Source organism: Furipterus horrens, unplaced genomic scaffold (genome assembly GCF_987537825.1).
Source record: "Furipterus horrens unplaced genomic scaffold, mFurHor1.1.pri manual_scaffold_9, whole genome shotgun sequence".
NCBI classification, from domain to species: domain Eukaryota; kingdom Metazoa; phylum Chordata; class Mammalia; order Chiroptera; family Furipteridae; genus Furipterus; species Furipterus horrens.
The window spans coordinates 85,703,946-85,726,140 of NW_028327179.1; the positions used below are offsets into that span (position 1 = coordinate 85,703,946).

At 40.4% G+C, this 22,195-nt stretch overlaps 1 protein-coding gene and 1 pseudogene across 1 annotated transcript in view; both read left to right on the forward strand.

Moving 5' to 3' along the window:
• The window catches only part of STRIP2 (striatin interacting protein 2), a 40,623-nt gene extending 22,739 nt beyond the window's left edge, over nt 1-17,884 (forward strand). The window contains exons 17-21 of the mRNA XM_090287504.1: nt 2,765-2,865; nt 6,294-6,360; nt 11,422-11,526; nt 12,609-12,813; nt 15,516-17,884. Coding sequence (XP_090143630.1) covers nt 2,765-2,865; nt 6,294-6,360; nt 11,422-11,526; nt 12,609-12,813; nt 15,516-15,766 — 729 coding nt within the window. The 3' untranslated portion in view covers nt 15,767-17,884. The remainder of the gene's footprint in view (nt 1-2,764; nt 2,866-6,293; nt 6,361-11,421; nt 11,527-12,608; nt 12,814-15,515) is intronic.
• A 1,673-nt stretch (nt 17,885-19,557) lies between these two features.
• On the forward strand, nt 19,558-20,447 carry LOC150002113 (small ribosomal subunit protein uS2 pseudogene; annotated as a pseudogene).
• The last annotated feature ends 1,748 nt before the right edge of the window (nt 20,448-22,195 follow it).

The following is a 22,195-nucleotide window of genomic DNA, read 5'->3' on the forward strand; positions in this document are numbered from 1 at the left end:
GGGGTATGGTGTGGGATGTGGGGACTGCCCTAGAAGGTGCAGATGTCTTTGTCCTTTGAATGTTACCTGAGGGTTGTAGGTAGGAATCTCTAGCTTCTTGGGAATATGCCCAGCCAGCTTTGAAACAATGGAAGTTAGTCCCATACACCAGAAGATTGCGGGTTCCACCCCCCATCGGGGTGCGTTCTGGAGGCAGCCGATAGATGTCTATCTCTCTCTCTCCCCATCCCTTCTCTCTAAATTAAATTTTAAAAACATATCCTAAGATGAGGATTAAGAAAAAAGAAACAATGGAAGACAGGATTCAAGTATTCTACAAAAATAGGGGGAAAAATATGTTGAGCATAGTTTTCTATATATGAAGCACTTATCTAATATTTGAGATATAATGCTGCATAAGGCACAATACTGGCTCATAAGCACTTAAAGGTCTTGTAGAGGACACAGATACAGTAGTCCCTCTCTATATAGTGGTTCACTTATCGTGGCCTCACTGTATCGCAGGATTTTTTAAAATATTATATTTAATTATTTATCGTGAATTTTTTGCTATATTGCAGGATTTTGCGGTACTGTATATGTATGTTGTTAAAGTTACGTAGGTTAAAGAGTGTAGAATAAATGTAAGGTTCCCGGGGGGGTCTAGAACGTAATACCCATGATAAGTGAGGGAATACTGTACATAAGTATCCAGTTATAGAGTGATAAGTACTGTGATACAGGTAAGCATTGGCTGATATGGAAATACCTAATCCAGCCTGAAGTGAAGTGACTTCTAACCTGAGTCCTAATGAGATGTTAGCTATGATGTGGGAGCTGTCAAGGAAAGAGGACAGGAAGGATTTCAAGCAGAAAAGCTAATTTGTGAAAGTCCAGAAGAGAGAGAACAAAATACCTTTGGAAGCTGATTAAATGTTGCTGGCATTCTGCCTGGGGTGGGTGTAAGTGGGGAGGCCTGCCTGCTGGGAGGTACACGAGGCTGGAGGGGACAACAGGGGGCAGATCTTAATACATATGATAGCACAGAATTATTGAGTATGTATAATGTGTCGGCACTCTGTTTAGCTTGTGTAAGATCTCATTTAATTCTCTCAACCCTGTGAGGTAGTTCTTATTTTACCCCTGGTTTATAGATGAGGAAACCAAAGTGAAGAAAGGTTAACCTGCTTTCCCATGGAGGCACTGTTTGCCATGCTAGGGAGTTTGGACTTGGTTCTGTAGGCGTTGCCCAGGTATAGGGGAAGATGGGAGCAGTGAATGGGACGGTCACTGTAGTGAGACCATGGGGAAGAGGAGGCTTCCCATTCCTGCACAGAAGCTCTGCTCTATTCTCCTCCCGTGAAGTCAAAACCAGGCTCGCTGGTGGAAGAGCAGACCCTCAGAGTGCAGGGAGGCCCCTGCAGGGTCTGTGTCCACAGCAGGTTTGACTATACATCCAGGGTGTTTCTCCACTTTAGTACATTCAGAGACATGTTTGGGTGTGTTAGGGTGCCCTGTGTGCTCACACTTCTGCTAATGTTCGCTGAGCAGCAGCAGGACTAGGGGAACTTCCTAAGAGAAAGAACAGAAAGTGTGGATGTGTGTTTCTGTCTGCTTCTCTTGGTGGGCAGTATGTGGATCAACTGCCAGACAGGTGGGTGACTTGGTGGGCCTTGCCAGTGTGCGCCAGAGTCAGTAAATCCTGACAAGGCTACAGACAGATCTCAAACTGAAGAAAGTTTCCCATCACTTGATAGAGGATATGTATTGGCTTCTCCACCTACGACTTTGGGGAAAAAAGCCCTGGGTCAGCTGCCAGGGAGAAAATATTTGAGCAGAAGAGAGAAATGGGTGGCACCAGCTGACTCCCCACCTCCAACCACACATCTAGGGGCAGAGGGCAGCTTAGCTTGCTGCCATGGTGACTTCTTGGTAATCAGGAAGAACTAGGGTATTTAAAAACAGCATAATATTCTGCTTTTCCAACTCAGTTTCTTCACTGTCCCAGCAGTCTAGGTTCTGGATCTGGAGAAAGTTGTCTGATGTTCCTCAGTGTATCCTGGGCAAAATAAAAATCCAGGTGACATAACTTCATGACATTGCCTCCTCCAGGTCTTCCCGGACACAAACCTCAGCCAGATTCAAGAGAACAAAATGGAGCCCCTGGTGTTTGGTTCATCAAAGAGCTCGTGGACTTATTCTCAGTGCAGTTATATGTTGACTGAAGGGCTCTTGTTGATTCATTCATTAAAATACTGATATTCTAAGTACAGGGAACCCATACAGACATGCTCTGAAGCCCACATTCTAGTGGTTCATTTGTTTACTATGTTTTGTCTCCATCCTGACTGAGTAATGCCAACAGGTGCTGGGAGTAAGTTGCACCTGTCCCTGTTCTATCAATCACAGCTGAAATACTATGAGCCAGAGGTTTGGTATGAAAGACAACCCCCTCAGGCAGTCTTCCTTTCCTCTTGAGCTTAAGAACAAATCTCACAGCAGTTCTGTTTATCTGCAATGGGACTTTCTTTCTGACTCGTTTATGTTCTGTGCTTTTGGTCAGGAGTTTGCAACATACACACACGGCAGATTGTCCACATCCGTGTAGGGTGGGCTAGCTGGGGATGAATCTCCGCATTCCAGGAAGGAGGACCGATAATACAAGTGGACAGCGCATATCTTTAGGAATGGATATTAGATTTATACTTGCCTCTCCTTTTCATACAGACCTTCTGTTCTTCCCCCAAATAAGCAGCCCTTTTTCCACTTTGATCTTTTAATTCAGTTTGAATATGTATCGCAACATTTGGTATTTGCCAACTGCATCCCATTGATCCTGAAGTTCTTCAATCAAAATATTTTGTCCTACATCACTGCTAAAAACAGGTATGGACTCTGGACAGTTTTATTTCAAAGGGCTAGTTTGGGATGACTGAGAAAATTACATTGTCTCTGAGCCTGTCAGTTCTGGTGTCCCAAGTCCCTTCTGTCGTAGGGCTATTACTGTTAATTTCCTTGAAGTGTTAGCTGATGGGCCTTGTCACACAGATATTTGTATTTTTAAAGTTTTAAAAACTGAAAAATGTCATGACTCAATGTAATGAAACTACGATGATGAAATTTTAGCCCTGTGGCAGAAGGATCCAAAAGGTGTTTCTTGTGAAACAGCCTGCTTGTCTGGCCAGTCCTGATCTTAGTATAAATCATAAGTTGGATCAGTTACACTACTTTATAAAGTGTTATATAGAATTTTTAACTGAAGGTAAGTAATAAACCCTTACTTAAATAGATCAATTTATAGTTTTTAAAATTACAGTAATTTTGCATCCATTATTTCATTTAATCTCCAAAGTAGGACTAAGAGATATTACAAGTTTTATTTCTCATTTTACCAATTAGGAAACAAACTCAGGTTAATTGACTTGCTTAAGATGGACATGCTAGTGAGACCCTGTAAGTAAGCAGCAAAGGCAGAATCAAAACACAAATTGCTTTCTGATCACAAACTGCTGTGAATACAAATTGCTTTCCACTTCTCCAGCCAAGTGGGGAATTGGGGGGGCGGGGATTTACAGAGCAGATCCTTGTTCCTTAGTTTGCTACTTCCATGAGGACTAGAAGCATGTTAATCAGTAGAGTCCACCAGCAGTGCTTTAACAGAGGCAAAGTTCCTAAAGTAGAAGAAGACTAGTTACTTGGAGTGACTGGAAAGGGACTAGGAAATGTCACCTTACCAGCCTGTCAGTACTGGCTGAAATTCTTCCCTGGAGAGGCAGCTTACTTATATTTAGTTGACAACATAGAACCTGAAGTCATGAGACCTGGATTCCTGACCTGGATCTGCCATTTGCTAGCTCTGTCATCTCAAGTAAGGTACTTGGTTTCTCTGAGCCACAGTATTTTCATCTTTAAGATGGGAATGATGCCTCTTCTGACTACCATAGAGCTTTTATAAGCATTAGTTAAGATAGATATATATGAGAGTGATGTAAATACTTTTCCCGTTTGAAGGAAGCATTGGAGAATACGTTTTTTTCCCCTAACTACAGGAGGCTTGTGCACCAGCCCCCTTAAAAATGACACTAAGGCATGCCAGAGGTGGGTTACCAGGGGAAATGAAAGTGTAGCATGGGCTAGGTCAGGGCCACAGGTTCACAAAAGCACCTATGTGTATCAGTCAACCCTCTTAGTTGTAAGTACAGTCGTCCCTCGCTATACTGCAGTTCACTTATCACAGCCTCATTGTATCGCAGGATTTTTAAAATTATTATATTTAATTATTTCTCGCGGACTTTTCGCTATATCGGACTTTGCAGTTCTGTATACGTATGTTGTTAAAGTTACATAGGTTTAAGAGTGTAGAATAAATGTAAGGTTCCTACTTTGAGGGGGGTTCTGGAATATAATACCCACGGTAAGTGAGGGAATACTGTAATTAAAACCAGCTGAACCTGTCTCATGCATAGTGGGTAATTTGTTAGAAGGAAATGGGAGGTATATTATATTGAGGAACCTAGGACAGAGATGCAGTTCTGGGCCTCAGGATTGGTCTGTAGTGTAGGGAGCTCAGAAAGCCCTCCACCTCTGTCTATGGACACCAAGCCTCTGCACCTCCACTCCAGTGTCCTCTCTTACTTGAAAATAGTAGTACCCACTTCCCAGGCCATTTGGTGAATATGCCCACATGAGCTAAACATGTTCTGCCCCATGCCACTCAGAGACTGAATTGGCTATCAATCCTTGTTCCACATTCCCAGGGTTAGAGGTCCACCCCTGGATCAATCAGTTGTGGCTGGGGGAGTGGGCTTCAGGAACTAAATTCACTCCTGGGCCTGGAAGGGGAGAGGTAAATAATCCAATATGTGTCCATCAAGCTCATTTGGAGTTGGAAGAGTGATAGAGCCAGACTACAAAGGTTGGCCTGGATAAGATGGTCCTCCTGTGTACCACCTATAGTATATTTCACTGTTGGATAATCCCCGAGAAACTTGGAGCACCCCTAGCTCCTTATTGCAGTTTCCCCATCACTCTTACAATCTAGATATTGTAGAAATTTGTAGCTTTATATTATGCACCCTTAGGCTAGAATTCAGTTCACCGAGATTGGAATGAATATCTTTGATTTGCCACCTCCATTTCTTGGTTGCCAGCACCTACTTTGCCATGGGGCTTTGTCAGTGGAAGGTGGGTAGAAGAGTGGGTAAGCCAGCCCAGAATGTTTATCCTAATGGGGCAGCAGAGAACTGGCAACCCTGGAACTACCTAGTGTGAATTAAGAAGATGAGCAACATTGTAGATAGATCCATTGCCCTCTCCTCTCCTCCCTTTGTTCCCTAGGTCATCTTTGTGGGTTTATTGCTCAAAGGTAAACATTGCTAGTAGAATAAATTGTTGCCTTTTGCTTAGATAGAAGTCTTGACTTTTGAAATACAGAGACAGGTCCACGAAAAAACCCTGTACTCCTCTTTATAACCTCCGCTTTGCCAGCATCCTTTATTTGTTGCCAGCTGCATTAGTTCAGATAAATTGGTGTTTAAAACTTCACGGACTCTCCGAACCAGAAGGAGCATTAGAGATTACCTAGTCTCAATTCTGCATTGTACCAATGAAGAAGGGAGAAGAGGAAAGAATGAACAGTCATTTTGAGTGACTATGTTCCTGTCATCATGTGGTGCCTTATTTCCCCTGCTTCCCTGGGCTCACCACACAGCCTCCAGCTCCCCTGCATCCCCCCCACTATCGGTTTTGGGGGCAGATGCTGTTACCAGGCTTGAGCTGCTAGATTAGCCCTGCTGCGGGATGCTGCCTCTGTCTCAAGCTTCTTTTAGGAGTAGTTATGCGATTGTTCCCTAGAGCTCCTGGAGTTTAGAAAGAGGCACAGGATAAGTCTTCATTTCATCCTCACATCTACAATTTGTTAAGTGGAATAAGATTGGACAGCATCTCTGGGAGCACAGCTATATTCATACACACATACAAGCGTATACAGAAACACAAATGCACACACGTTTACATATTCTTTTAAAGAAGGAAAGAGAACAGTGGCTATACAGAGGCGCCCTCTCAGCTCTTCTCCATCTGCCAGCTGGGGGCCAGCCTGAAAGAACTCTGTTGGTCCCTCTCATGACTGTTCGGAGAGGAGACTGGAGCTGGAGTTGCCTGGCACCAAAGCCCTCAGTTTCAGCTAAGATCACTAAGCAATTTGGGAAATAGATGGGGCCTGCTGGAGAGAAATAACCCCTGCTCTTTAAGATACAGCTGTTTCCTGCCATTGCCCTTTACCTAAAGCCTGTCCTTATCTCTGCATCTTGCAGCATCTCCGTCCTGGATTACCCTTGCTGTACCATCCAGGATTTGCCAGAACTTACTACGGAGAGTCTGGTAAGCAGATGGGGATTTGGTAGCCTTTGAAACAGCCAGACAGCAGAGGCTGGCACTTGCTTTTCCATTTCTTCTTCAGCCCCATAATGCCCTGGTTTGGGAGTCTCAGATCAGTAAGGGCAATAGCACAGAGGCAGTAGGGGTTAGAGCTGCTGACCCAGTTGAGAACAATTTGGAAAAGCTGAGCATAGCATTTTGTAGAGAAGAGAAAAGGGCAGGTGAGAAACACTAAGGAGGAGAGGAAGCTTAGGAAGATAATGGCACTGAAATTGATTGTGAACATCTGTGCAAAATGGCACCAGACTGTCTTCTGGTCTTTCCCAAGCAATTACCTGTCTTTCTGCTGTGCTACAGGCTATTCACTTTTCATTTTCATATGGGCTATAAAACCCAGCAAGGGTAGGTACTTCAGAAAATACCTTGCCCAGGGCTCTGTGAGGCAAAAGTCAATACAGCCACAGAAGAGTGGCCCAGAAAATTCCTCATCCTGGAAACAGCTCTAGGCAAATCAGGAAAGTCCCTCAGAGTTGTTCTTAATTCCATGAAAGTGACTGATGAACAGCATATTGAAGATCAAGTGTTAACCTCGGCATCATTGCCATAGCTCCTTAGATATAATACCTCAGTCTGTACCCTCATCCTGTTGTATTGTAATCTGTATGTTTCTCCGTTTGACTGAAAATTCCTTGCAGTAAGAGATAGTATCATCTTTCTCTTTTTCATCTTTTTTTTTTTTTTTTTTTTAATCCTCACTGCAGGACATGCTATTGATTCCAGAGAGAGAGGAAGGGAGGGAGAAAGAGAGGGAGAGATAACATCAGTGTGAGGGAGAAACATCAATTAGTTGCCTCTCATATGTGCCCCTACTGGGGACCGAACCCACAACCTAGGCATGTGTCCTAACTAGGAATCAAACCCGTGACCTTTCAGTTTACAGGACAATGCTCCAACCAACTGGGCCACACCAGCCAGGGCTCATCTTCATTTTTATATCACCAGAGTCTAGCACCATGTTTGGTATGTGGATGGAGCTTAATAAATGCTGAGATCAGATGATGTCACTCACTTGTGCCACAACCCTTTGTCCCCCAACTTTAATACCTGCAAAATGTTGCATCAGAAAAAACAGAATACCTTCTGTGGTACAGGTTTTAGAGAGCCATAGGATTTTTAGCTGGAGGGGACATGAGAGCCATTTGGCCCAAACCCCTATGTCAAAGATGAGAAGCACCCACTGGATAAAATGACTTGTCATAGTCCACGCTTCATAGATGATAGACCCTGAATTAGAGAAAGACCCATGTCCTGAGACCCTTTTCAGCAGCAGGGCAGAAATTTCCTGCCTTAGGTGTGCTCTCAGCAGCCAAGGGGAGCTTCTTACCCCTGCAGAGAGAAGTAATAAGTTGTTTATGTTCATGATGTTATTCAATCTTTAAAACAACCATGAGGTTGGTATTACTATTTAATGGGTAGAAAATTTAAGTAACTGACAACACTTTACAGTTGAATGTAGCAGAGCCTGGGTGGAGAGCCACTCAGAGTTGCAATTAAGAAACAGTGGTACACAGGTAGCATTAAAATTCAAAACATAGAAGTCAGCTTTTATGACCTGAATCTGTATCTCTTCTGATTGACCTTTTGGGATACAAGCATAAAATTATTGAAATAATTATAATGCTTCTGAGAAGACTATTATTATGCAAGAGTGGGTGAAAGCATTATCTCTTCTTAATAAAAAAAACAAATTCATTTTAAGGATTCCCTTCCCTTTCTGTGAAGTTACAGTGGCATCTGGTGGTTTCATCTGGTAACCACAGTTTGGTTTGGTTTTTGTGTGTGTGAACTTACAATGTAAGTACTTTCCTGAGTCCAGTCACGGGCTTAAATAACTAGCAAGTTTACTCCACATAGGTGCTCAATATAATGGTTTATTTATCTAAACTCTTGGCTTCTAAACTCATAAAAGACTAATATTTATTAAGATTTATCTCTTTTTCAGCCTCAATGAATTAATTATAAACAGAAAATGTACTGGCTTTTTTAAGTGTATAGGATTTTTAAAAAATAACATTTAGTTTTTTTGTCTGATTATAAAATCGATATATATAGTATTGCAGAAAATTGGAGAAAATAGAAAAATATAGGGAAGAAAATTAAAATATCCTAATTATACCATTTACATATAACCACTGTTAATATATTTTTTAAAGTTTTTATTTATTTATTTATTTATTTTTATATAGAGGGGAAGGAAAGGAGAAAGAGAGGGAGAGAAACATCAATCAGTTGCCTCTCGCATGCACCCAGACCTGGTACCTGGCCTGCAAAACAGGCATGTGCCCCCACTGGAATAGAACCAGTGACCTTTCAGTCCATGGGATGACACCCAACCCCACTGAGCCACACCAGTCAGGGGACCACTGTTAATATTTTGAGGCAATGACCATATACAGCATAATTTATTCATATATATACATATATATATTATTTCAGAAAGTAAGAACTTTGTTTTAATTTCACATAGTACAATTTAAATACTACAATATAATTTTATTAAATATTCTTGAGAACATAATTTTTAATAGCTACGCATAAGGTTCCACTACTTAATATTTTAAAAATGATTATTTTTGCTCTGGCTGGTATGGCTCAATTGGTTGGAGCATCGTCCTGTAAACCGAAAAGTTGCAGGTCGATCCCCAGCCAGGGCACGTGTCTAGGCGGTGGTCCCATCCTGGTCAGGATGTGGACAACAGGCAACTGATCAATACCTCTCTCTCGCGTTATTATTTCTCTTCTTCTCTTTCTCCCTCCCTTCCTCTCTCTCTGCAATCAATAAGCATGTCCTTGAGTAAGGATTTAAAAAATTAATTGTTTTCTCTTACTATTGGGCATTTATCTCAATTTTCTCTGTATAACTTTAAAATTAACATCCTTGTACATGAATCTTTGATCTCATTTCTGATTGTTTCCCTAAGATAGATTCCTAGAAGTGGAATTACTCAGCCTTAAGAGATACTCTGAAAGGGTAGGATTTGGTCCTTGAACTAAATCTTTAGATCCAAGGTATATGCAAACAAATATTTCTAAAATTTTTTTTAACTTTAGCTGGTTGAAAATAAGTAAAGGTCTTGCTTTGGATAGTGTAAAGTACCAGGAATGAGGAAATGTGTCCAAGTGCTGATGTTCACAGACAGTATCTCCCCACAGAAGTTTCCATCTTACTTAATATGCTGAGTCCTGCGAGAGAAAGGGGGCGGGCGGGGGGTGGGGGAGAAGGTGGCCTTTCTTAAGTGAACATAAGCAAAAAGAAAAAACATTCAAGTCTTGCAAATCTGAAATGGCACCCGTGGAGCTGAAGGCCTGCTAGGAAAATGATTATCTGTTGGGCTGGAACACGGCCGAAGGCCTTAGCAGGGCCACTCCAGGCAGTATCTGGTGATACAAGAAGTTGGGTTAGTGAGACGTGTCAGGAGGCATTATCAGAAGGAAAGGAGAACAAGGCCCTGGGCAGGTGACACTATCTTCAAGAGGGAGTTGGGGCATCTTTCCTGGAACTCTTAAGACTGAGCTCTAATGAAAGGGCAGCCACAGTTAGTTTACTTTCACCCAAGACTTCACTTTTAAACCAACTGGAGAAAGTTGAAGTAAATCACCAAATTATCAAATAATCAGAACTAAAAGGATCTTAAAGATGATCTAGTTCAACCTCTGATAGGAAACAGGTAAATAATTTGCCAGGGCAAAATCATGATCCAGGTGCCCTGGTGCCTATTCCAGTGCTTCTATGAGGCCATACCTCTACTCATATATTATTCTTTGGGTGCTAAGGAATGCAAGGCTTTTAGTGCTGTTAATGCTGCTACCATATTAGGAATCAACATATAGTGCATTTATGTCTCCCATATATTTTTTGTTTCCTCTGCTTTTTAAAAAATAAACATTTCAAAGCCTGTCTCCTTTGTTAGCCACACAAGATGTAACTTCCATAGAACCTGCTCTGTTTTGAGCAGGCAGGACTAGCTGATGAACTAGAGTGGAAACTCCCATAGAAGTTTCCCTGCAAAGGAAACAGATGGTTCTCCTGGGACTCATTCTAAACACAATATTGAACATTTACTACAGGAAGGAGAACGTTTTTTCTAACGAGTATTTCTAAAAAGTTTCCCTGCTACTTTTTGACCCTTAGTCTTATTTATATCTTGGAGCCTAGTACTCTCAAAAATCTTGGATGTTTAGTCCACATTACATGTATGCCTATCTTGCTTGCTTCAGATTAATTGAGAGAGGAGGGATAATTTTCCATCCATCAGACAGCAGTTCATATCTCTACATCTCCTACTCCTACACTCTCCTATCACTTTGTAGACATGAGGAATTTCCAGGATGTTAGTTTGGCCACCATGCATACTCATTGATTTATATAGCTTCTGTCACCAGTAGGTGTTTACAGGCCCCCAAATCCATAAGGACTCTTTATTTTTGTCCCTGAATGATGTTTCTGTGATTAGATACCTGTTTCTAATCTGACATCCATCTGTTATATCTGGTTGGGTGCTCACAAGATACCAAGAAACATATAAGAGCAACACCTGGTTAGAATTAACCATATGCTTTTTTTTTTTTTTTCTTCCATGCTGGAGAATTAAACATTTTACAGCAATATGGTTTGATAAAGGGGGGGTGGGGTTGATTTTAAAAATCCAACCATAATGAATATCAGATCCATCCTACAGTTTGAAATCTACCAGAATAACTCCTAACAGTTACAAACATGGCTTATTTAAGTGCAAAGTATATGGGGGTAAAATTCTATCACCTCTGCGCTGGTCCTAACCAGTTCTTGTTTTACATACAGAGTCTTCCAGGATTGGCAGCTGTATGTTTTCAGATTAAAGATATTGCATGTTTAAGGCCTGCGTGTATGAAAACCAGAATAGTGAGGCGGTAGCATTTCATACGGAAGGCCTCATCTAAACTGACCAACAGCGACTTCCAGGAGGGAGGTGGAAATGAAAGCCTTGTAAGTGTTGAGATAATGAGGGGCATCCCTTCTTCCAGGAAGCTGGAGACAACAACCAATTCTGCTGGAGGAACCTCTTTTCCTGCATCAACCTTCTGAGGCTGCTCAATAAACTGACCAAGTGGAAGCATTCCAGAACCATGGTGAGTGCTCACAGATCATGGAGGTGTCCGTCTGACTGAATTTTTAAAGTCTTCAGTTAGTATTTATGGACTTACTGCTTTGCAAGCTCTATAGCTAGACACTGAATGCCGCATAATAATTCATCCCTCCTAATTCTGGACATTTATTCTATATAAGGTAATTATTTACATTTCTTTTCAGAGAGCTAAATATGGACCCTCCCTCAATGCAGCGCTGGTAGGGACGTTAGCATTGTTATTTGGATTATAGTCACAAATTCCAAATGATGCAGGTCTAAGATTATTCATTGCAGCATTGTTTATAATTAATGAAAGATAGGTAACAACCTAAATGCTCACTAATATGGTACCAACTGGTTAAATAACTTATGGTACATCCTTATAGTAGAAGGTTAGACAACAATTAAAATGAATGAGGCAGTTCTATACCAATATGAAATAATTTTCTAGTTATAATGTTTTTATCTCTTTAAAATAATCCTTTCTTTTTAAAATTTACATATTGATTTTAGAGTGAGAGGAAGGGAGAGAAACACACACACATCAATATTTTGTTCCACTTACTTATGCATTCATTGGTTCATTCTTGTATGTGCCCTGACCAGGGATCAAACCCACGACCTCAGGGTATTAGAACAGTGCTCTAACCATCTGAGCTACATGGCCAGGGCACAATATATTGTTTTTTAAAAGCAAGGTATGGGACAATATAGCAGGATATGTAGTTAGCTATCATTTTTGTCAATAAAAGTAATAAATGCATACTTAGAAATATCTTTAGAAGATAGACAAGAAACTGCTAACAGTGGAAATGAGATTCGTGTCTGACAGAATTATTTGCACTTTGTTTCATGCACTTTGAATATTAAAACTTTTAATTGTTAAATATAAATAGAGTGGTTCCTCTGTGCTCTTGAAGACTAAATCTAAGGAGAGCCAGGACCATAGATTTTTCCAAAAGCTCCCCGGAGTAATTGGAAGCCAGCCAAGTTTAGCTTTATCTGTCTGGAAGTTGGAAATTCCAAGTAACTTTAGATTTTTATCTTATCTTTCTTCACTCTCACCTCTCTTGAAATGGGCAGATGCTAGTGGTGTTTAAATCTGCTCCGATCTTAAAGCGGGCCCTAAAGGTCAAACAAGCCATGCTGCAACTTTATGTCCTGAAGCTGCTAAAAATACAGACCAAGTACCTGGGGCGCCAGTGGAGGAAAAGCAACATGAAAACCATGTCGGCCATTTATCAGAAAGTGCGCCACCGCATGAATGATGACTGGGCTTACGGGAATGGTGAGTACTCTCAGGGCTCTTGACTTCCAGGAGTTGCCTGGGCCTTAAACAAAACTAATAAACATTTGTCTCTACTCTCTTGGTATGAATTGTTACATATTTTGGGTGAGAAAATATACGATTATAAATTAGGTGCTGATACAACAAACTTCAAGGCACTACCCCAGTCCAGCATGTACCCCTATCCTATAAAAATACATTTTATTAAGTAACTTGAGAGATAATTACCCCCTTTCCAAAACATTCCTTTAAATGACAGATTTCTCCAAGAGATTTTTTTTTTAATAATTTATTTATTTGTTATTTATTTATTTATTTTATTTTTAGAGGGAGGGGAAAGGAGAAAGAGAGGGAGAGAAACATCACTGTGTGGTTGCCTCTCACTCACGCCCTCAACTGGGGACCTGACGTGCAACCTAGTCATGTGCCCTGACTGGGAATCAAACCAGCGACACTTGGCTCACAGGCCGACGCTCAGTCCACTGAGCTACAGCAGCCAGGGTTTCTCCAAGAGATTTTTAAAGTTAAAATAACCTTTTATTATTACAAAGCAATTAGAAAATACAAGTAAGCAAACATTTTTTGATGTTACAATATTTACTCCATATTTGTTCCATATTTGTATAGCCACTGTTAACATCCTATTGCATACTCTTCCAGATCTTTTTCTCTGTATATAAATACACATTTTATTAAAATGAAGGCAAGTTGGCCCTCGCCAGGTGGCTCAGTTGGTTCTAGCATCATTCCATACACCAAAAGGCTGTAGGTTCAATCCCCAGTTAGGGTACATAGATAGGTTGCCAGCCTGATCCCTGGTCTGGATGTGTTTGGGAGGCAACTGATCGATGTTTCCCTCTCTTTCTCTCTCCCCTCCTTCCTCTCTCTCTCTCTCTCTCTCTCACATCAATAAAACATGTCCTCAGGTAAGGGTTGAAAAAAAAGTAAGCAAATTGTACATGCTATTTTATAATTCCTTTTTATTTAACATTATCTCCACCTTTCCATATCACTACATTTTAAATTTTATCTAATAATCAAGTTTATATTCAGAATTCCCCATTTGCCCCAATATTCTTTAAAGCTATTTTTTCCAAGTCATAATCCAACCCAGGACCACAAATTCCATCTGGTTGTTATACCCTTTTATTCATTTTGAATCTAGCAGTCATTCCACACACCGCCCCCCTCATAACACTGACTAATTGAAGGACTAGGATAAGTTTCCTGTAGAATATCCACCCTGGATTTGTGTACTTGCTTCTTTGTGGTATCATTTACCTTATTCCTCTATCTCTGGTATTACCAATAAACTGAAAGTTAGATCTAAAGGTTTGATTAATTCACTTTAATAAAACTTTTTGGCTGTAATACATTGTAGGTGAGGTTGGGAGCTGCATGTATTGCCTGACCTCAGGAGACATTGTAATACTTAGTTGAACTACCAAGACCTAAGATTGTCCAGAGGTTGAAAGAATTTATTTTGGAGAGCTTTTTCATTGTATTGACATTTGTTTAGCGGGATTTGACCATTAATTGCATAATCACATTTAAGAGTTTTTGGTAAGATGACTAATGACTTGTCTTGGCTAGGGTTTGTAACAGCCTGAGTGTGAGAGGGTGCTGCAGGAAAGGGTGCAGAGGACGGAGGGAAGCATATGATGGACGATAATGAGCCAGGATGCAACTTCTACTATAAGACAGAAAACACAATTAACTATTTAAATTCTTATAAATTTTTTAAAACATGGAAATGTTTTATCCTGCAAATGGCACTTCTGTTGTTGCTGCCATCATGAGCCAAAACCCTAATTGTACCTCCTTACGATCTACCATTGAGTGTGGGAATAAGAGGTCTAATAAGAGTAAGTGGAATTAAAAATAAATAATAAATACAATAAAATAAAATAAAATAAAAATTTAAAATAAATAAATAAATAAAGAGTAAGTGGAATAAATAGAAACAAAGTAGATTACCTGTTTTCTCTTTTTACCTCCATTGAAGCCTTAATCTCATAATATTGATATAAACTGACGCAGATTTATCGTGTGCTGGGGGAGGTCCCAGGGAATCAGGAAAAATCTTTACTGATTGTTTCATTCTGGTTCTCCTTATTGTACCCCTTCCTGCCTCTTCACATTCCTAGAGAGCTGGTGATTCCGTTCAGATGGGAAACTCCCATTCCAGAGGAAAGCTCAAGAAAGGGAACTGAGCTGCCATTTTGAAAATGTAATCAGCAGGTCCTCAAATAACATTATTTCGTTCCATGTTGTTTCATTGTAACGCTGATGAAACACCCCTGGAATTAACTCTTGCTTATGGCAATTAGCCTATGTTAAACTGTGTTGCTAAAAGTTACATATAACTAGTAAGAAAGTGAAATAACGAAAAGGAAATACAATAAAAGAAGTCTGCCTCCCTCGGGTTTCTCATTTCCTTCTCAGTGGTAATCACTTTGACCAGTTTCTAGACTACCCTTCTAAAGACAGTCTGTATATATAAGCATACGTATGTGGGCGTGTGTGTATTTTTTACACTCGAGTGGCAGAATGTTATTTATTTATTTTTTACATTGCTTTTTAGAGAAAAGGACATTCTGAGCAGTTCCATTGCTGGTTTCCTGTAGGCTGTGCTCTGTGGTAAGGAGAGCAGTGTCCCGAGTTGTGTGCTACATCTTTTTCTTTCTCTCTTCCCTTCACAGACATCGATGCTAGGCCATGGGACTTCCAAGCAGAAGAATGCACCCTGAGGGCCAACATTGAGGCTTTTAATAGCCGCCGATATGACCGACCTCAGGACTCTGAATTTTCACCTGTGGATAACTGCTTGCAGAGTGTGCTGGGGCAGAGGCTGGATCTGCCTGAGGATTTCCACTATTCATATGAGATCTGGCTGGAAAGAGAGGTGTTTTCACAGCCCATCTGTTGGGAAGAGCTGCTCCAAAATCACTAAGCTCTTGTCAACAAGCATCTGATAGATGGGGGTTGGCTCCAATAAATGGTGCTCTGCCTACCCTGCTCATTCAGCCTTTGTTTCTAGCTCTAGAAGTACTTGTCCAGGGGAGAGCTGGCCCAGTCCAAGGACATCCAGCGTAGTTCAAGGCATTCTGAGGTCTATTGTACCCAGAGATAGTGCAAGGCTAGGATCCTGAGTCACAAAATGTTGATGAACTTACCCTGGGGTCATTTGGGTGCCAGGTGGCCTTGGAAATCTCCTGCTGGTCTTTGACAGACTCTTTTGTGGGACTGGCCTCTGCTTTAGTTTTACCTGGAACGAGCCTAGCCTTTGCTGGCCCCAAGAGTGAGAATAAGTTTATGGTAGCATTTCGCCTGTGGCATTCATCATGGTAGTGGGAGGTGCATGTCATAAAAGAGGGAGAACATTTTCTTGCTCACCCTGGATTCCTAGGACTTACCAGAGGTTTGGCAAAACCAACTTTGAAATTAAGTCTGTATTTTAAATTTTAAGTTTTGACACCTCTTTCTAAAATCATTAGCTCTAAGATGATTTTAGAGCACCTGCACCTTCTGAAGGATGATGATTTACTATTACTTAAATACTGCATGTCATAGAAAGGTATATTGTGTAAAGTGTTTTTCTTTTATTCCCTAAGAAATGTATGTTCAGTGTGAAAATTATCTCCTTGTGTACTCTGTATGGGGCATGGAGTGTTCTTCCCCAACCAGTATGAAACTGTTAAGCCTTCTCTAAGGATGTCCCATGTTTTTCATGAAATCACCTTGGTTGTAAAATGACCGAGTACACTTCAGAAAATTATTATTTTCATCCAGTTTATTTTTCAAATGACCAGTTAACTACAGATGGTTTTATTTATTGATATGGTGTGTCTATTTGTGCTCATGATCAATAATTGAACAGCAAGACAGCTAGGCATTTTTCTTCTCCTATGTTGATTAATGATTATATTTTCTTTTTTTCTGCCAGCGGTTTCAAAGTGTCATGTAGAGATTTAGCAATACTCTTTCCACCTAAAGGTGGTGTACATTTCTTTGAAAATATAAGGGTTGATGTACCAACCTTTTTAAACTTTTCTTATGGCAGAATCACATACTTCCCAATAGAAACAAGGTTTTTAGAAAAGTTTCTAATTCAGTCAGGACTATTTTATTTCTCTTCTATCCCCACAATTGTCATCTATATTTTCAAGCTTTTTTACTTTAAGTCTCCCCTCCCCAACGTAAACACTACTGAATCATTTTTATGACTGCACCAAGCCACTTTAATTATGCCAGGAGTTCTAATCAAAATTGGCTTATTTATACTCTGCTCTTTGTCAACCACAGTCTCATTTGGAAGTTATGATTAAGTTACAAACCACATCCAAAGGAACTATATCAAAACTCTAATTAAAGCTTGGGTTTCACCTCTTTGTGCTTTTAGGGTAGCAGGATTTCTGTTTTTATAGAAAGGTCATGTAAATATGTAATGGAAGAAATTTCTTAAAATCATAAATTTTATCAAAATAATTTACCGAGAATATCATTTATAAACCCTGTTAATCTATAAATTTGATGTGATTTATGTAAAAAGATATTTTTAAGGAAAGATCAGTCATCAATCTATTTCTTTTAAAGCCATATAGTGTTTCATTTGTGTCAAGAACAAATAAGTTGCCCTTTTAAAAATATGCACATGAATGCTTTCTGAGGCATAGACATATAAGCCTTAACATTTCATACTTTCTTACAGATCTTCTCTAAAGGAAGATTAATTCTCAGTGCAGATGGAGAAATTGCAGCACCAAAGATAAGTGATTAGTTTCAAGTCACATCATTTTTCCACTGACTTGCTGGAACTAGTATTCAGGTATTGACAGCCAGCCCCATATGTTAAGGTAACCGGCTGAATATCTATTTGAGAACCCATGTATGTGGTTAAGAATAAATTCAGACTAATCAACTTCCCATGGTGATTACTGTTACTTCATAGAAGAACATTATTTGAGTGATTCATTAAGTAGAGTATTTGTGAGTATTTCAGGAAACTTTGTGTTGATTGTTGATAACACTATTTACTGAAGCACTTTAATAAAAAGAAAATTAAACTGGAGTTATAAACTTGGTCTTTTAAATTCTTAACACAAGGGAATCTTAAAGACATATTAGATATAGAAACAAAGAATATAATTAAAGAGGATAAATATGTAAAATCTTGTATTAGTATTCCCTGGGAGTTGTAACTGCAAAATCTCAGAGACTTATGACATACCTTTATTTCTTGTTAATGGATCTGGGGGTCAGCTGCAGCTCTGCTCAACTCAAACTGAGCTCTGCTAGATTGGCCGTGCTCCACACATCTCCTGGCACTGGGCAGATAGAATAGACCCTCCCTGCAACATGCTATGCTCGCAGTAAAGGGCAGAAGCAAGAGACCAAACCATACCATGCAAGCACACTTAAAACTCCTGCTTAGATGTGGCATAAGTCAAATTGCTCATATTCCATTGGCCTAAAGCAGTTAATGACAAGCCAACCATTGGGCCAGAGAAGCACACTTTACCTCCAGGGAGCCAGGTGCAACCAGACTGCCATTGACTGAGTCACTACAGCGTCCCAGTGAGCTCCTGACATTGGTAGTGGGACTTCCTTAGAGAGTCTTGAGAATTTTGACAGATTTTCAGTGAGCATTTGAAACCACCCATTTCAGTGCTTTATGCTGATACTATCCATTGTGGCTTTCTTGACTTACCTCGTCCATGGTTCCCCCAGCTCCTTCAGCTAACAATAATCATTGTTATATAAGGATAATCCTATAGAAAAATGTTTTGCTGGTTTCTGTTTCTCCTCCAAGTATTTGTGGAAAGTTTTATTTCTTCCCTCTAGTCCTTCTTGAGATGACCCATATTTCCAATAAAACTAGTTGAGATTAAGAATGTAGCTGAGGCCCTGGCTGGTGTGGCTTAGTGGATTGAGTGCTGACTTGTGAACCAAAAGGTCGCTGGCTGATTGCCAATCAGGGCACACTCCTGGGTTGTGGGCCAGGTCCCCAGTTGGGGGCGTGCAAGAGGCAACTGATCGATGTATCCCTTTCACACATAGATGTTTCTCCCCCTTTCTTTCTCTCTACCTTCCCCTCTCTTTAAATATAATACAAGAATGTAGCTGAGGTTCTAGAACAAAAATGACACTGGTTCATACAATAATCAAATCCATGACCTTGATTTCATCAATTCATAACCACCTTAAAACATCCAGGCTTTTGGCACTCTGGGAAGCTAGGTGCCAAGTGTGTGCTTAGGGTGAGGAGCTAAGAAAACCCTGCCGTTATTTCAGAAATACTGGACATGGCCAGTTAATATCTGCTCTACCTATAGTATAATTCCAGGCCAGATTTTTCTGTATTAGTGTGATAAGAATGTTTTCTGTAATAAAATTTTTTAAAATACAGAACTTAGCTATAAACATTTGTAAAATACCCAGCAGGTCCTATAGAAGCTACTACTATCTTACACGTGTTCAATACTAATACATATTTAAGTACATATTTTATATGATGCTTTTCAACATGAAAGACATCAAAAATTTTAGAGTAAATATGGCTACAGCATGATTTTATTACCTATACATTATAACCATTGTCTCCCTCTGGGCCTCCCCCTGCTTTCTCATTTTCTCAATCAAAAAAATATATATATATATGATTATAGTGCCTTTCCGCATTACCCAGAGAGGGGCCCACACGGCGTTCTCAGTTCCCACATAACTTAAAGGGAAACTTTCACAATGTCCTGAGTCCTCTAGATCCTGCAAATGAAGGAGGATGTCGTCAAATTCCTTGCAGCAGGAACCCACTTAGGTGGCACCCACTTTGACTTCCAAATGGAACAGCACATCTACCAAAAAAAAAAAAAAGTGAAGCCATCTACATCATAAGTCTTAAGAGAACCAGGAAGAAGCTTCTGCCGGCAACTGGGCAGCGCATGTCATTGTTGCCACTGGAAACCGCGCTGATGTCAGCGTCATATCACCCAGGAGGACTGGCCAGCGAGCTGTGCTGAAGTTTGCTGCTGCCACTGGAGCCACTGCTGTTGCCGGCCGCTTCACTCCTGGAACCTTCACTAACCAGGTCCAGGCAGCCTTCCTGGAGCCGAGACTTCTGGTGGTCACTGATCCCGGGGCTGACTCCAACCTTTCACAGAGACGTCTTACGTTAACCTGCCTACTATTGCTCGTGAAACACAGACTCTCTGCGCTATGTGGATGTTACCATTCCTTGTAACAACACGGGGCTCATTGGTGGGTCCAATGTTGTGGCTGCTGGCCAGGGAACTACTGCGCATGTGCAGCACCGTCTCCCGTGAACACCCGTGAGAGGTCATGTCTGATTTCTACTCCTATGGAGATCCTGAAGAAATTGAAAGGAAAGAGCAGGCCACTGCTTAAAAGGCTGTGACCAAGGAGGAATTTCAGAGTGAATGGACTGCCCCAGCTCCCGAGTTCACCGCTGCTCAGCCTGAGGTCACAGACTGGTCTAAAGTGCTCAGGTGCCCTCTGTGCCTATTCAGCAGTTTCCTTCTGAAGACTGGCGCGCTCAGCCTGCCACTGAAGACTTGTCTGCAGTCTCCAGTGCTCAGGCTACTGAATGGGTAGGAACAATCACTGAATGGTCTTAAGCTGTTCTTCCACAAACTCTTAAACAGAGTGGAGATAAGGTTGATGGAAAAGAAAGTTTCTAAAAATTGTGTGCATTGAAAAAAAGATTATAGTGATAGTGAAAAGAATAACTTATCTCCCTTATAATCTCAACACTGAACTATTAATATGGTGGCAGTTTAACAATATGAGGAAATGTGTAATCTCTACAATAGGGCAGAATAAAGGGAGAGATCAAAGCTCTGTTTATATTGGCAACAACACGCAAACACTTTTGGAAATGTTGGCATGAATAGGTTCCAATTGGTAATTTTTGGAAAACACATGAGTCACTTTATCTTCCTCATTTTTCCACTAGTGAATTTTCAGTAGTGGAAAATCACCTGGTATTCCTTCAGGATTCCTGGTCTGGAAAGCTTATAGAAGATAAGACCTGAGTATTTTATACCTTCAAACACCTTTTCCAGGTGAATGTATTCTCTGTTTGGCTACTCTAATATCCTTAAAATGTCAAGCCTCAATATGTGCAAGCAAATTTTTCTTTGGGAGTATATTCTTTAATTGAAAGGGATCTGAGGTCATCTAGGCCAATCTCCATCCAATGCAAGAATTCCTTTAATAGCATCGCCCAGGTGCTTATCCAGTCCCTAATATTTTCACTGACAAGAACCTTACTACTTCATAGTTTCTATAGTAACAACTAAGTGTCTACTGCAGAGTTAAGTGCCTCAGTACAGTCAGCTTATGGCATTATTTAGGCCAGAAGAACCATGAACATTTATAGAATCCAAAAGCCTAACTTTAGCTATTAGTTGAACCTTTTCCCCACTGTACTAATTTCCAAGGACTGCTGTAATGTTACCAGAAGCTGAGTGGCTTAAAAGAAGAGACATTTATTTTCTCAGAGTTCTGGAGGCCAGAAGTCTGGAATCAGGTGTCAGCAGGGCTGCAGTCCTTCCTAAGGCTCTGGGGGGGATTCCATTCCTCACTTCTTCCAACTTGGGAGGACTCCAGGCATTCCTTGGCTTGTGACCCATCACTCCAAAGGTCACATTGCTTTCCCTCTTCTCTATCAAAACTCCCTTTGCCTCTCTCTTATAACAATACATCTGACTGAATTTAGGGCCCACTGGGATAAGCTCCTCCTCGTAAGATACTTAATTACATCTTTTACCATATAAGGTAATATTCACAGGTTCCAGGGATAAGGAGGATGTAAACATGTATTTTGCGGGACCACACCATTCTATCCACTGATATTCATCAGACACCTAATAAATAGCGATATTGATTTATTTACTCTCCCTCTATCATTATCAGAGGCATAAGGCAAGACCCAGAGGAAGTTATTTTTATTTTTACATTGTATGTGGTTATTGATGTAGTCAAAGGAGATTCAAGTAAAGGAAGAGTTTCAGGCTTGGGTAGATTTTGTGACATGAAGAAGAAAGGTGTAAAATTGAAGAATACATTTATAATTCAAATAATTTTTCAGAGTCCACAATGAAAAATGTAACCTCCCACCCCAGATTCCTATCTCATCCTTCAGAAGTCAACACTATCATATTTTTTTCTATTTTTATTCTTTCAACAAATTCCCATGATAAGACCCATCTCCCCACCAATCTTTTTTCTTTTTTACACAAATGGGAACACAGTGTATTCTGTTCTTCACTTTAAAAATAATAATAACTCACTTGTTTGTTTGTTTTTAGAGAGAGGGGAAAGGAGAAAGAGAGGGAGAGAAACGTCACTGTGTGGTCGCCTC